Source organism: Plectrocnemia conspersa, unplaced genomic scaffold (genome assembly GCF_051122295.1).
Source record: "Plectrocnemia conspersa isolate PC_06_02 unplaced genomic scaffold, ASM5112229v1 ptg000012l, whole genome shotgun sequence".
Lineage (NCBI taxonomy): Eukaryota > Metazoa > Arthropoda > Insecta > Trichoptera > Polycentropodidae > Plectrocnemia > Plectrocnemia conspersa.
Window position 1 is genome coordinate 30,134,107 of NW_028277176.1, and position 16,316 is coordinate 30,150,422.

General features: G+C 39.1%; 2 protein-coding genes across 3 annotated transcripts; one reads left to right on the forward strand and one right to left on the reverse strand.

Annotated features, from left to right (window-relative positions):
• Positions 1-922: 922 nt before the first annotated feature.
• On the reverse strand, positions 923-11,956 carry LOC148228939 (uncharacterized). 2 transcript variants are annotated; one of them, XM_088200407.1, is made up of 8 exons: positions 11,814-11,956; positions 8,870-10,972; positions 8,742-8,796; positions 5,382-5,609; positions 5,073-5,308; positions 4,859-4,996; positions 4,620-4,786; positions 923-4,544 (listed from the first exon to the last, which is right to left on the reverse strand). In XM_088200407.1, exons 2-8 carry the CDS (start codon positions 10,937-10,939, stop codon positions 1,742-1,744), a joined length of 5,697 nt encoding a protein of 1,898 aa, XP_088056533.1. In that variant the 5' UTR covers positions 10,940-10,972; positions 11,814-11,956; the 3' UTR covers positions 923-1,741. The 2 variants fall into 2 exon arrangements, with proteins under 2 accessions (XP_088056533.1, XP_088056532.1); XM_088200406.1 differs by having other exon boundaries at positions 8,700-8,796.
• Positions 11,035-11,674, forward strand: mRpL49 (mitochondrial ribosomal protein L49). The gene is made up of 2 exons (XM_088200408.1): positions 11,035-11,104; positions 11,179-11,674. The coding sequence occupies exons 1-2, from the start codon at positions 11,048-11,050 to the stop codon at positions 11,632-11,634; spliced, it is 513 nt and encodes a 170-aa protein (XP_088056534.1). The 5' UTR covers positions 11,035-11,047; the 3' UTR covers positions 11,635-11,674.
• Positions 11,957-16,316: the final 4,360 nt, after the last annotated feature.

The following is a 16,316-nucleotide window of genomic DNA, read 5'->3' on the forward strand; positions in this document are numbered from 1 at the left end:
TTTTGAAATATCATATATAAGTTCAGCGCTCTGGCATTTATATTTTTATCACTACACCACTGATGGACGGACAAAAAAAAATCGTCACAATGTTGACTAGGCGTGGCCTAGCAAATAGGTATATTATTCCCATATAGTAAATTCTTATATTATGTAAAATATCGACGTTCAGATATAACTAAACATTCGTTTTTTTGTCATTGCATTTTTGGGTGTTTTTATTTTCAGGTAGTAAGTAGCCTAATTTTTGTGATTAAATAAGAAAAAGAATTTTCCGGTAAAGTTTAAAGAACATTTTTAGGATAAAGTTTTAATACTTTATGACCCATCAGTCAATTTTATTACCCTTAAAAATGTATCATTTTAATTAAAGACATCTTATGATGTAAACTAAATTCGCTCATTTAAAACTTGTTTTGTGATCATTTGTCGCTCCTAGTCAACTGCCTACTTGCCTATACCCACAGGACGTACCTGGTTATATCTTCTTTATTTGGAGTCTCATTAATAGCTAATAAATCATTGTATAGTCATTCAAATTGTTTTGAAAAACTTTCATATAAGTTACGTTACCACAATTATTTCTATGCTCTCCATTTTTTATTTTAAGTTCTTTAAATGCCTACCTTGATAACTTTTTCCAGTTTTCAAAGATCATTCCTATCCCAAATGCAACCAGTTAATAATATTTAAATTTTATATAAAGTTCTCTCCATAAAAATATAAAATGGTTAATTTATTATTGATAAAATTCAATGCTAATAAATTTACATCAAGCTTTCTATTGATGATTGTAAAATAATTTAAAAAATACAAAAACATGGTAAGTATAATTGTCAATCTCTTCAAAGAATAAACTTTGTACTTATTTACAATATTGGATTGTGTACATAGTCGTTTATTAGAAATAAAACACAAAATATTAAAAGATTAGGATATGTTTATTAGATACCGTAATATTTTTTTACAATTGATCCTTATAACTCATTCACATATAAGGCATAATTAATAATCCATTAACAATATTGCTAATTCACTATCTTTGGGTAGAAATTCATACAAAAAAAAAACATTGTCTCCAAAAATGGCAGGATAAGTAAAATAATTACAGTTAAAAAAATAATCGCAAGGATCATCGAATTTCACAAATAATCACCATGCACTCGTCCCTCTTCCACAATAGGACTGTCCACTAAAATAACATTACAAAAATATTCAATTGTATATGTATGTTCACTATAATCAATATTAAATATAAAGTTTGATTGTTCCTAATCCATTCCTAAAAACGGCGGGCGTCCGATCGAGTCGACCGGGGGGCACCGTAAAGTTCTAATAAAAATATGAGTTGCCTAATAAAAATAAACAAACGTCTTAAATAAAAGGAAAACTAGGTACGTTCGCAAGTTCAAAGACTAATCGTTAACGTTAAATTTGCACCATGCTCTCTCAACAATTTCTTTAATCAAAGAATAAACCCTATCTTTAGTCTTAACATTTCAATATATCTTTTTGTCAATATCGTAAAAATATATGGATATATAATATATGGAATAGCGTATACTATTTTCAAGCGTTCATTTACAGCTTTGTCGTAGATCACTTCGTTCTCGTAAACGAATCGAACGAGATTATTCTTATTATTATAAATATATACACATCTGAGGTTCAGGCACACTGTAATCACTAATCAGTATATAAAGTTAACGAATTATAATAGAGTACATAAGATGAGGTCGTGTTAAGGCTCAGTCGGTGAAACTGCGGTCGCCGGAACGACGATCACGGCGGGCAAAGGAAGTACAGACGGGGGTCCCGCGGCGGGGGACGCAGCCCTCGAGCTGACGACGGTCTGCGGGATCACAGTGAGAGACTTTGGAATTTTGGGCATGATAATCGCCTGTGAAGTCAAGGGCGTCGGAGACGGAGAGCCGACGTTCGGTATCGACTCCGCGGTCACCGACAGCGAAGAGTTGAGCTGCGAGATTATCAAAGGCAACGCGTTCATCGCGCTCGCTTCCAAAGACAGCGGCGTGTTGCAATTGGTCGTCACAGTTTTGGCGTCGGACATCGGCGGAATCGGAGCTATGGTTACGTTTTTCAACGAGACGCTCTTCAATATGTCGACGTCGGGGAGAGCGAGCTTAACGGTATCGTTGTTGTTGTCTATCTTCGGCGTCGAAGGTCGAGGACTGAGTTCTTTAGTTTTTTGCACTGTTAGTTTATCAGTATCAGTCGGTGTCGGAGATGCGGGTTTCGCTGCGGCTTCGATCGGTGCGTCTCCGGTCGGAGAACCGGCTGCTTGCTGGTTCTTCGTGAGCTTGGCCGATTTCTCTTGCTGCAGCTTCTCTCTTCGCATGATACACATTCTGTTGTAATCTTCTATGGTTATGTGATAAGGTTTACCACCGGACGTGACTTTGACGAGGCTAGGCAGTCTTCTTCCGTCTGCAGTCTTATGGAGCACGTCGTGCACGTTGCGAGCTTTGCTTTCGTCCGTGATCGGTATCAGTGTAGGTCTCCACTGTTTGTTTAAGTTCTTGGACTTCTTCGATTCCTTAGGTGCGATGGGGGTGAATTTGAGCACTTTTCCTTGACTGCTCGAAGGTATGGGACTGATGTTATTTAAAGCGGCGGGCGCGATAGCGAGCGACGCAGAACTGACGGGCGTAGAAGACGCCTTCACGTTCTGCAAATTTTTAAAAATATTCTCCATTGATTTATTTTGAAGCGGCGTTAAATTGATCGCTATCAGTTCCGGAGGCAACGAAGAAGCTTTAGATTTTGCGGCGGCTTCGGTCTTGGGCGTTGCGACTTTGTCCTGCGCTGGCATCGAAGACGGCACCGGCGGCACTCTGACTTCGGCGGGCGACTTGCCTGCTTCCGGCCTCGGAGTAGGCGGTCTGGGAGCGATGGGCGTTTGTATCGGAGTCAGCTGATTCCCTAACTTTTCCAATTGCGCCAAACAAACCGGCAACTTGGAAGGCTTCGAAGCGGCGGCTTGTTCAACTACCGCGCTAGTTGAGCTTTTTCCGCCCTTTCGTTCGCCGTCGCCTTTAGAAGTCTTATTAGATTTTGCGGTGCAAGAGTTTTGGTTGTTGCTTTTGAGTAAGCTTTTGCCGGCTGTGATATTTAAACTAGGTTTACGAAAATCGACGTCCGTTTTCTTAGTCAGTTCTACCTCAGTATGCGGTAACGAACTACTTAAATTCGTACCGTTGTGCGGAAAACTTACGACTAAACTACCGTTGGGCGTTATAGTCGTCGGTATTTCTCCGTTGGTCGGAATATTATCGAAAGATCTAAGCCTATTTTGTACTGATTCACTATAAGTGAGCGCATTGTAGTTGGCGTGCTGGGACAAGACTAAATCGCCGTTTCGGTAATATTTTTCTAAAAGTACAAGATGCTTCAAGAAACTAGACTGGTTCCCGTAGGGTTTTTGCAGTTCTTGCCATAATTTCTTGGTATAATTATCGTACTGAATCGTACTGTTGCATTTTTCCCAACCTTCGGGAGTGACACCCTTGACGTTGCCGAATTCGATCGAACACTGCAAGTTCATCTCCTCCTCGCCGGGGAAGAGCTCTCTGACGGATATCGACGGGTTCGTTCCCAATCTGTGCACCGGATTCGAAAACTGGCTTTCGGTTCGGTTCGAATGAGACCTCTTAATTTTCGAATCCTTGGACAGTTCGAACAGATTACTCGTGACTTTAGAAAAGCTCTCCGTTGTGACCCATTTGTTTTTTAGAGAGTTGAAGTCCGAGCTTTTGGTATTCTTGGCCGGAATGGTTTCTATTGTGCACTCGTCGTTTAAAGCGATGTTCCGCAATAGACCGTGCCCGACGGAGTCGCGATGTCTTTCGTCGTTGATCGCAGAATTCATCGGCTCTATTGTGAACTCCTCTCTGTTCGGTATCTTGGAACTTAAAGTCTCTTCGAAGTCGGGCTTATGAGTGATAATCTGTCCGAGCTTTTGTATCCTTCTCTCGTTTCTGTTTAATTTCTTTTGGGAGTGAGACGATTTGTTGACGGCGGCGGTGGCGTTGTGTACTTTCAGAATATTCTTCGATTTTTGGTTCGAATCCGTATGCTTCTGAAGAATCGTAGTCGAAGGGACGTTGCATTTTTGCAGCAAGCACTGCAACTCGGATTGTTTGTCTAGAGACATGTCGAAGTCGAGCAAGGAGTCTGAAATATCAGCATAGTCCAGCGGGTCTTTCTTCGACCCCGCCGCTGCTATTTTATTTGACGACATAATACTCTCGCCGTCTTGCCTTGCAGTCTTCGAGTTTGGTATAGAATTATCGCCACCGTGAGATTTTTTCCAGCTCTCGCTCGTCTTGACTTTGTCTCCCAAGCTGTTCTCGTCGGGTAGCTTATTCGATTCGGGCGCTTTCTTGTTCTTTCCGCTCTTTCCTCGTTTCTTTTCTTTGGTAGTTCCGTTTTGATCTCTATTTAGCTGCGGTGCAATTGTATGTTCGTCGCTGTAGTCCGTGTCGGACTCTTCGGGCACGTCGACATCGTGGGCTTGTAGAAGTCTGTAACGAACAATCCCAGAAATGAGGATTTACGAACTTAATAAATAGAAGCGACGAAATAAATAATTAACATACCTTCGCCGGTGACTCTTCAAAAATTTAGTTTTATTAACTTGATTAGCGACGGGCGGTCTAAGAAGCAGAGTGCAAAAATATCGACACAATTTACAAACGACCGGCTTCTCGTGAAAGACGACCGGTATTCCTTGCTCGTGCATCAACGGATTGATTAGTTTGTACTCCTATAACAAAAACGCGTCAAAATCTATTCGAAATGGCGACATCATCCGACACGAGGAAGGTTCGTCGCTCACCTGATTTACATAGTGTATGTGATTTCGAGAGAGTCTTCTTTTGCAAAGTCCGCACACCATGAGTTGAGAGACCGTTTGATAGTGATTTTCGCACAAGGGTATGGTATGCAGCCCAGGATAGTCCAACTCCAGCTGAATCTGTTAAAAATCGAAGCTTTCAATGCGGAGCGTATCGGAGGAAAAATATAAAATTTGTATCAGACTCCCAACGTACGACTTTCGAGAGGCTCTTTTTCATTTTGACTAGCCACTTTCTTCGGAAAGTGTGAGGCGCGGGTTTGCCGCAGCCCTGGGCGTAGCACGTGTCTCCGTCCCCGGCGCTGGGCGTCGCGGTCGCGGGGACGGCGAGGGGTCCGGCTCGTTTTCTGTACGACGGACAGTTCGCTCGGCGGTCCACGTGCCTGTAGCAAGCGTCGCAGAGGCAACTGTCTACGGTTAGCTTTTCTTCGTCTGCAAAATTAAGAGATCGATCGTACAATTTAGGCTAGATTTGGCAAGTATTTTTCGTACAAACTGCACTGACTGTCTAAAATTTTCTTTTGCCGGTCGGACGATTTCACTTGGGCGATGTGGCAAGGCGTATCGAACAGGCCGAATTTGAGACCGCAATAGAAACATTGATCTTGGCACACTCTTCCAGGGTGTATGCTGAAAGATGATGCCTTTTCTGGTATTACTAAATTAGCCGTGGCTTCTTTGGAGACGGCCGGTTCCGTTGTAGGATCTCCGATAGGATCGTTGGTCCCTGACTCTGTTGATAAAAATATTCTTATTAGCCGAAAATTCGAGAAGTCGTCGTAGTTGATTATTCAATAGCACCAATTAATGTGTTAATTGTGAAATTTTATCATTTGTGAATATGCATTTATGTTTCTTTCATATCAATTATGTAACAATAGCGAAAGTAGCACATAACAAAGAGTAAATTTTGGGTGATATTTAACAGGAAATTATTTTAAGATATGTGCATTTAAATAAAACTTTGTTCCATAAAACAAATTGTTTGCGAATTTATGTAAGGTAAATTCACAGATTTTTTTCTTCAGAAAAGGAATTATTGTTTAGTTATTTATTGTATGGAATCAATATTTTTTTGCAGTAGGTATTACTTAACCCGTCGGTTTAGTGTAAAATAAATCTAATATCTCTCAATAAAAATTAAAAAAAATTAAAAAAAGAAATAAGCAACAAGTATCTGCCTGTGGAATTTTTAGTATACATTTTGAAAATTCAAAGGATATTAAGAGAGTTAGTTAAAATAGTTTTGTTTCAGAAGTGATTTTATACTTGAGTACATATGAATAACTGTGTTGAGTGAAATTGTTTATATAATAAACGTTTGTACTTTTTTAAAGCAGGCGGCGTAACTCAAGTCTAGAAACAAGTGTGTAAACCAAATCTTAAAAATAATTAGTTGAATACTGGGCATTATTCCTAAAAATGCATCCATGCGATTTGCGAAAATTAGAACCTGAACTTATTTTTTTTGAACCATCATAACTTTTTACTTAGTTAACGTTAAATTTAAAATACAATTTCGTTATGATTGTTTTTTATACTTACAATGGTAAAAGCAGTAACGTCAGACTATGGATTGTGTACCAATAAAATAAAAAATAAATTTATTTAAAATCACCAAATTACAATTTCAAAAACAAAAACGATACAGATTATGATAAAACGATGGCGAAATACTTTTACTCATTATAAAACGGACAAATATCAAACTTGTGACCTCTATATTTTTTTTATTTTTAACACTTAATGATCGATTTACGCAGCGATATTCGCACGACTGTTTAACTTTGATACAGTAGACAGCGAAAAATGTCTATATATATCGTTACATGTTTTGATCCTGTTTCTCAGGAATCATATCGATAACAATGACCTAGATCAGTGACTCCCAACCAGTGGTGTGCGTAAGTTAAAGTATTGGCGGCAAATCTCAGATTAGTGATTATTGAATACGTTTGAAGGCTGTAAGTAATTTAAAAGGGAGTCTAATCTAGTCACAAAAGTTATGGAAAGACGGAAACTAGAATTTATAGGTATATCATTTGAGACACAATAAGACAAATTATAAACAATGGTGATACTTTTTTCGAAATTTGTCTTTCAATGCTGTCATTGTTGACATATAAGGGCGATGCACTTGTTTAAAATTACTAACCAAGTAGACGCTGTGTGTGTAGCCCATATTGGGGTTTTAGGTCTAGTGTTGTACTGTTTCAGGCAAGCCTTTAGACTACTTGTTTTCTTACTACTTTTTTTTAATATTATATTGTGTTATTGTTTTTTAACCATTTTGTGATAATACATTATCTGAATTGAAAATTTTTTGTATCGACTTTAAAATTGTAATTATTTTGTTTTGTGATTTTTACTGTGATTGCTACAAAATGGATGAAAAAGAAGAAACATTGTTAGAATAAACTTTTGAAGAGCATCTTTTCCAGCCTTCTAGTGAAGATGAAAAAGACATCAATGATAACAGTGATTGTGAAGAAGATTTAGGGGCAGAAGTTCACATAAACGTAAGACTGCATGTCATGCGTTTATCAGTTTTCAAAGATTCTTCAGAATAAGGTATCCACGATGCGACATTGGATTGGTCAGAATATGACCCTCCAGGAAGTTTGGACAATTTTGAAGGTGTGCCAGTTAATTGGCGATGATTCGTTCCAGACAATATCAGAGGAGACGAACAATCTCATTTGTCCCGAAATTTAAAAAATAGCTAGCTTTAATATTAATTATGGCCATAGTTTGAAAAAATAGAAAGCCTAGAATTAAAACTCAGTATTTAGAAAAGCATCGAGTCCGTAAACATAAATATAAAATTTCATTAGTGTTAAAATACATATATATATATATATATATATAAATAATAATAATAGAATAAGTTTTTACTATTGAAGGTGAATGCGTTTTTCATGAAAGAAATCTGTTTGTCTGTTACATTGTGCAAATATCAAGCAAAATGGCAAAATTCACTGCGTACATTGACCGTAAAGTGTTAAAAAATATTTAAATAATTTTTATTTTATTGGTACGAGATTCACAGTTTTATGGAAATAGATTTCATTATTGCGAATATATAATACGTGAGATATCTTCATAGAAAAAAATCCGTTTTTGAACGAAATTATTTTACTCAAGTTTTGAGTTTCTGGAATTTCAGTAACTATTTTAGTTAATATAATATTAGTAACATCTTTGGCTAGTGCTAAATAAATGTGTTGCGGTTAATATGCAGTTTAACATTTGTTTTTGTTATATGAAGTTGAAATGACGAAACGCACAAATTTGTGCACATGGTATTCAACGTGTTAATAATTATTAATAAATATTTTTCTCTGAAAACTGCTTATTTGCTAGGAACAGTTCGATAAATTAGATTGTAAGGCGATAATTTTTGCATATTCTTTAATCCCTTCCTTACCTATCATGCCTGAGTTATGAGTTTTTGTTAAAAAGTTAAGATGTAATTTAAGTGCAAAAAGTTTTTGAGTCATTTAAAAAAAACTAATGTTACCAAGAAGTGGTTAAAGAAATTGTTTTAGATAGGGTCATTAGATTTTTAATCCTTTCAGTGCTATGGACATAAGCAGAAAGAAAGTAATATTAATTTTGAAGCAATATGGTCCACAGCCGACAATGTTACGAAACAAAATACAATCAAAGAAAAGATTATATTTTCATAAATTACAGCGAATAATAGCAGCAAAAGGATTAAATAACTGATTTTTAATTGTTACGCCGCCGTTTAAAATCAGTATAATAGTATGAAAAAGCGAGTTAGCAATAGAAAAAATAGAAACAGTATAGATCCACACACCATTGTTAAATCGATTACTGTAATGAGTTTTTCGATGCCCACCAGACGTCATGTGATTATCCGACGATCCTGTGCTACTGCCCGAAGAGCCGCCGAACTGAAAAACAAATCATTCGATTAGTTATCGTTGATTTTTATGAAATATTAAAATTTTACGAATGCACACTGACGTCTTTGTGAATGGTGTAGTAGTGATCGTCCGCTTTGTTGTCTCCGACGACGTCTGCGAACTTTCCGTTTCGGCTCTTGCTCTTCTGGAAGGTCATCTTCAGGGGGCTCCGGCTACGCTTCTTGTCGGGGCTTGCGCGGTTCAGCTTGATGACGGTTTTCAGCGTTCCCGTGTAGCCGTCGGACGAGTACTTGGGCAGGGCGCTCTTGTTTGATTTGATGAGCTCTTTTTGTCGCTGTTTGTCGATCTTGGCTCGATTCGCAGCCTCCAAGCTGTACAATCCTAACGAGTTTAATACTTTTTCCTTCTCTTTTTGATTCTCGAGGGTTTCGGGTGCGATATCTTTTACGATGACGGGAGCCATAGCTGTTGCGGCAGCTACGACGACAATTTCGGCGGGTATCAGCGTTTCGACGATTGGCTCGATTGCAGTTTCTGGGACTGCAACTTCGACGGGCTCAATAGAGAGAGCGGCTTTGTCTATTGATTTTCTTATGTCTAAGGCTACTTCTTTACCGAGCGATTTATCGATCATGGTGACGGAGTCGTCGTCTTTCGTGGTGGAACGCTTTCGAGGCGTGGCGCTCGTTCTTTTTATGAGAGTGACGCTGCTCGGGAGGTCGATCTCGAACGATTTGCGGGCTTCTTCTTTTTCGACGATCGATACGATTACGTCTTCCGTTTTTTTTTCTACGACGATCTCTATCTTCTTCGGAATGAGCACGACGTCTTCGGTGACCATGACGGTCCGGCTGTTCAGCTTGGATATCTCCTCTTGGCGCTTGCGGTCTTGCTCTTCGAGGCATTTGAGCCGATCGATGAGCTTGTCGAAGTCTTGGTGGGTGTACGCTTTCGGGACGAACGGCGGAGTCGCCGCTTTATCTTTGGGCGGCTCTTCGGAGATCTCCGGTTCGATCTCGGCCGTTGGAGGAGGAGGAGCTTCCGGTTGGATTTCAGGAATTGTCGCAGTTTCTTTTTCTTCGCTCGCGGGAGGTTCGACGATCTCCGTCGGAACGGGTTCCGGCGGCGGCGGTTCGATCTCGGTCGCGGGTTCCGCGGGTGGCGGTGGCGGTACCTCTGCGTCCGGTTCTTCTTGCTCTTTGGCTTTAGCCGTGCTCTTTCTCTGGCGCGCCGATCGCCTTATCGATTTAGTTTTGTCGGAGACGGCGGCGTCGTTGAAAGCTTTGGACATGTTGTCTAGGATGAGTGATTTTTCGGCGAGCTTTTCGGCGCGCGGTGCAGTCGGAGCGGTCTCGACGGTTTCGGTAGTTTCACTCTCCGGTTCTTCAGGCGCCGTTTCCGGCGCGGGTGCAACTTCTTCGATAACGGCGGGTGCGGGTTCCGGTTCGGTGGCCTCGATCGGATCCGGTTCGACTGTCGTCGTTGCCGCTGGGACGACGGGCTCAGGTTGCGGTTCTTCTTCTTTGGGCGTGACTGGTATTTTGGTTTCGGCGGCGTCGGAGGCTAGTCTCCGGCGTTTTCTGCCCTCTTGTTCTACGACTTCGGTGAGTAGCGAGTGTTTGGAGGTGCGCTGCTTGCCGCTTCTGAGCGTTTTGAGCGGGTCGCCTACGGGGGCCTCGAACACGGTGCTCGCCAATTGCATGTCTGAAGAGGTGCGGGGTTTTCTGGTGCCCCGGGGGCTCGAGGATCTGGAGTCGGGCGCCGGCAGGTCCGGCTCTTTCTTGACTTCGACGTTCTCGAGGGGCGGTGGAGGGGTGGGTTCCCGCGCGGGGGCCGGCTCGGGCTCCTCCGGGGGTTCCGTTTTAACTTCCATTTTCTTAGGCGGCGATTTTTTGGCGACCAGCCTGCGCTTAGCGGGCGGCTTGGCGACGGCGGTTTTGGCGCGCCGCTTGGCCCCGACGGGGACTGCGCCCTCGTCGGGATCGACCTTCCGCTTGGCGCGGGTCTTGGCCGCGTCGAGGCGCGCGCCCTTCCGCGCCGCCACTTTGGAGGGGCGCCCGCGGCGCTTGGGCACCGGAGCCTTCTTGGGCTGTCCCTTCGCCGGCTTGGCCTCGGGGGGCGGAGCGCCCTCGCCGGCCGGCGTCTTGGCTCTCTTCTCGCGCGCGGCCATGCTACCTGAGGGCGGCGGCGCGCATGGGGGCTCCTGAAACGGACGGAGGGGACATGTCAGTTTCGATCGGCGACGCTCGGCGGCCTCCGCCGCTCACTCGGCGCCAAGATGGCGGCGCGAGCGGTGGTGCGCGCCGGCGGTTTTCTGCGTCCGTTCGTCTGTCAGGTGTGCCGCTGACTTCGCTCGCTCCATCTCGCTTTTGTTCTAATCTAACTCTCACTCTCTCTCTCTCGCTTCAGATAATACCAAAGAGGAATTCGCGCTTCGGGACGTTAATCGACACGGTGGGTCCGCCGGCCGGTTACGAGGCGTTCGCGAATCCGCCCGAGTGGCGCTATGTGGAAAGACTGGCGTTCGCGAGCACGGTGCCGCAGCCCAAGCCGAAGGCGGAGTACCCTTCGAGATGGAAGCCGCGGAACGAAAACGCGGACGCGAGCGTCTACGACGTGCTCAGGACCAAAAACGCCATGCTTCCCGTGTACTTGCGAAAGAAGCTCATAAACGACCCCCGATTGACCGTGGTGCGGAGGGTGCGCGGCGACGTGGGGGCGCTCAGAGACGACCTCGTCGCGTACATACAGCGGACGACGGGAGATCGCATCACGGCGAGGGCCCACGAGGTCTACACCCAGGTGGAAATCAACGGCGATTATTACTATCGATGCAAAGAGTTCTTATTGTCAAAGGGATTTTAACAAAATTGTAAATTAACAAAATAAATAATAGTTAACGATACTAACGGCGTTGTTATTTCGAATCGAGGGTGGAGTGGGGGGGTCGAGAGAGTCGAGAGAAAGAGAGGGCGAAAGAGAGAGGGAGAGAGCGACGGTTCGGCTACCGGCGGACGGATGGCGCTGGCGTCGCGGCTCGGTACCTGCGTGTCGGGCGGCAGGTCGCTTCGGGTCTGCGTCGGTCGCGCGAGTGCGCTCGGTTCGGGCGGCGGCCGCTAGGGGCGCGGCTCGGAGCTGGCGCGGTCGGTCGCTCGCGCTGCTGTCGAGTCGAGTTCCGCGCTCGCACAGCGCTCGCCGCCGATCTTCCCCCCCGCCTTCCCCGAGCCCCGCGCCTCCGACCCCCCCCACCGCGGCCGGAGAGAGGCGCGCGCGCCGCGGAAAGCCGCAGCTTTCGGCGCGTAGGCGCGCGCGCAGCTCCCCGCGGAAAAACGCGCGCGCGCAAACGCACCCCGCCGGAGGGTGGAAAAATCATTTTTCAGCGTTTCTCGAAAAATATTCGATCCGAGCAGCTCGCTCGGCCTCTACGATTTTATCGCAAAATATCAGAGACGTGGAGTCCAATTTTCATTTTTGCCACCATATAATTAATAGGGTTCGGTGATCACTGTTCAATGCACACACGAAAATTGGTCATAAATTGATTGCTCACACGGTCTAAGGGAAGATAAGATATTTTTTAAATAATTTCATCTGGTTTCACAAGAAAAATCACCGAGTTAAATAATAATGTGGCAATTAAGTATTTTTAATTTAAAAATCGAAAGCATATGGATAATTTCGATTATGAAAACTGCTGATTTTTTAAACAAAATATTATATATCAATGAACGGCGATATATATATAAGCATAATTATATTATATAATAGCTGATCGCTTAAAAAATAAATAAAAGCAAATTAATGCAATGTATTTAATTATTATATAGGAAAAATATTTGTAATGTTGAAATACGTGAGTAAATAAATAATTTTCCCAAGTTTATAAATAAATAAATAAACAACAGAGCAAACGATTCAAGATACCGTAAAGAAAAAAAAATGTCAAGATATGTTGAATAAATTTAAAATAAAATTCATATTAAATTAATCTATAGACATATAACACCAACTTATTTATCGCTATTTTAATTATGAATTAATTTAATCCTACATATTGAGATTTTAGAATATATTCAATATTAATAATGTTTTCCAAGTAATTTAATTTTAAAATTAAAAACCCAAAGCGAAATTAAATTAAAAATTAAGAAAACAAATTAATAAATACATTATTTTTTAATAATTTTATTATTTCCTCAATAATATACATATATTCTAAGAATAAGCATGTACACGACAAAATGAAAATAATACACATTCAATTGAAGGCCAAAAGTATTTGTAAACATAAACAAATTGATTCAAATTATTTTCGAAGAAAAAACAATAAGCATTAACAACATACTTAGCAAATTATTTTAAATCAAAATACTAAATAATCAAAAAATAGGAAAATAAAAATTATTCATATGCTTTCGATTTTTGAATCAAAAATACCTAATTGCTATTGCTAAAAATTATTTAAAAAAATGGTGTATGAATATTTACAAATATCTTATTTCGATAAATTCATTTTTTTCCATTTTAAAGAAATAATAGGATTTAAAAAATCATTTAGCAAAAAAAGGCCACGTCTAACAAACTCACATTTACTGACTTTTATAATGATATATTTAAGAAAGTAAGTACGAAAAATAAATTGAATATAAAAATATACATAATATACATTGAAATATAAATAGTATAACACTGAAGTAAATAAAAAATAACAAATTTAATAATTACATTCGCAAAGGCAAATTTATTTTGTCAGATTGACTAAATCTAATCTAAAATATTTAATAATATTAAATCTAAATTTAACCTTTTCCATCCGTGCTTTAAACTGAATTAGTATATAGATAAAAAAAATAATTGCTTCTTAAGTCAGCGTTTATGGAAGCTCTTAAATCTGATTTCATTATTTTAAGCGCGGAAAATAAACGCTCTTCAGCGCACTCAACGTGTTACAGAAAATTATGTAAAGGAGTCGGAGTCAGTCGATTTTTAACGACTCCGACTCCACAGCCCTGCAAAATATACAAAAATATTGCGAAGGTTGCGCGAAGAACAGAATACAGAAAAATAAATATTTTTTAGTAATATATGTTGGGTGTTATTAATATAATAATGATATGAATATGCATATATATTACAATCAGGACCAGATCGTGGATTTTTGCGCTTATTGCAAAACAGCTTTGCACCTAAAAAGAAAGAGAACTAAAAACAATATTTTAATACAAAATAGAACATAAAAAGGAAAAAAGAGAACTAGCAATAATTTGTATATTTGTAATTAAAATTACAAAAGTTTTTAACTATTGGTAAAATGAATTCGTCTGGGTTTTATTTTTAGCGAAATTCTTCCGCAAAACATCAATATTGAGAGATTGGGGAATTTTATTTTCTATTGAAATTATTGCCAAAAGATAGTCCTTATTAATAAGTTTTAATTTTGAAAAAGTTCTCTCTCACTTGGCAACTGAAACGGGAAAAGTCATTAGTATTTGAAAATAATTCTTCGAGGTTAGAGTTGTAAATCCATTTTAGAATCGATCAGTGTATTAATTTGTTCAATTTTGCGAGATAACAATTTTAATTTCCTCTACATCTATGTATATTTTTTTTAAAATCTTAATACTGTTTCTAATCATTTAAATTTTCCTATATTTATTCGTCCTTCATTTCAGTATATTACTTGGTTTTATATAAAAGCTCGAAAGGTTCTAAAGTATTTTTTAATAATTCGAAACGTTCTTTAATCGAAACAATTTGTGTTGAGAGCAACAACATCAAAAAACATAATATTCGAAAAGTTAGACGATTATGAAAGTAATTAATGATTAATTTAAATAATTATCTTTTAATTAAATAATATTTTACAGCTAATTAAAAAATTGAAAAACACGGATTTTTCGGGTATTAATCATTGACTATACCATCGGTCTATCTTGCTAGTTAATTCAACATAATTATAAAACATTTATTTATGAAACTTTCTCGAATATTATTTGTGAAATTCAGAATTTTAGGGCTACTCAAACAAACAAATATATACCTGCGCCAGAGTTAAGCATTGACACAGTGCTTTGTGGTTAAATAAACGACCCTCGCAAAAAATCGGTGAAATGCAATTTTTATGGCATTTCTTCGTAAATTATCTGTTTTTACAAGATCTAATCATCTGCAGACCATCTTTTATCTAAGTAACACATTCGATTCTAAACTTTCGTGGAAATCGTATAGAGATAAACTAATTCAAATAAGTTAAAATGTTACAAATGTACCATATATGTATAAACAATCAATGATTGCAGCATAATACTAGTGAAATAATATGTGATATTCATAAGCAAAGTTATTGGTAATATACGTAAATATAATCAGTCATATGTAAGTTTTAAAATCAATTTAGTACCATGTCTCAAATTATATGTCGGTAGTCTATGTGTGTTTATTTTATATATGTACATAACTACTATATTTGGATAAAGTCGACACTGCATTGCAGTTTTTATCTCCTCAATGACATATTCATGAAGAGTATATAAATGTAACAGAAACCTGCTCTGTGATATGTTTCAAAGGCTATGGAAATAGTATTTTATGTACATATTATATATCCACGTATTTTACAATATTGTTAAGGTAATTAAAAATGAAGCAAGTCATTTTTTTTAGTGCAAATTAAATTTTTAATATTTTCTTTATAAAGCAAGAGGAAGCTTACTTTGGGTTTTGGAGAAATGATATTGTTTCATGATGGTGATACATAAATAGAAGATTATAAAATTTTATGATGCTTTCAAGAGTTAACAATGGTCGGCACTTTATAATGTTTCTGTTAATCTTTTGACTCATTTTTGCTGTCAACAATATATTGGGACGGGTGAGCCGTTTCACGTGTTTTTACGATAAGCAAATTCATATATGAAAATTGTCACACGCTCACGGACAAAAGGCGAAACAAGAGTGGTTCTAAAATATTTCTTTGCTTTTATGACAAAATTTAATCTTGACTGTGGACTGTAAAATTGATATATTAAAACTAAAAATAAATGTTTCTTAGGTACAAAATTACATTAGTTTCATCTGAAGTGTAACTTAAGTTATCAGATTGTTTATCCGTTATTCTACGAGTATTTTAAAATTAATAAATTTATCAACCATATTACTTTTGTAACAAACAATAAATTTATCCGCCGTTGTAATTTATTTTTAAGTACTAATTTTAATCTAAGCCAACTTATCTCTCAGAGAAAAATAAGCGAAAGAAATACAGACAGTTATCGCATCTCGCATATTGCTCCATAGCTTGTCTGCACTTGGATATTACACTATATTTTAAAAATATGATAGCTATCCTTACAGATAGTACTACAGACTTCTGTTATAAGAGTATTGTTCGAAATATATTTAAATCGAATTTTGAGCAATAGGAGGGCGCAAAAACTATTATTACTTCTCAGAAGTCGAAAATTCACGTCAAAAGTAATAAAATCGTGTCGGTGCCGTCGCAGTGGGAACGTTCGGTAACGAGCGTATTTCATTTACATTTTATATAT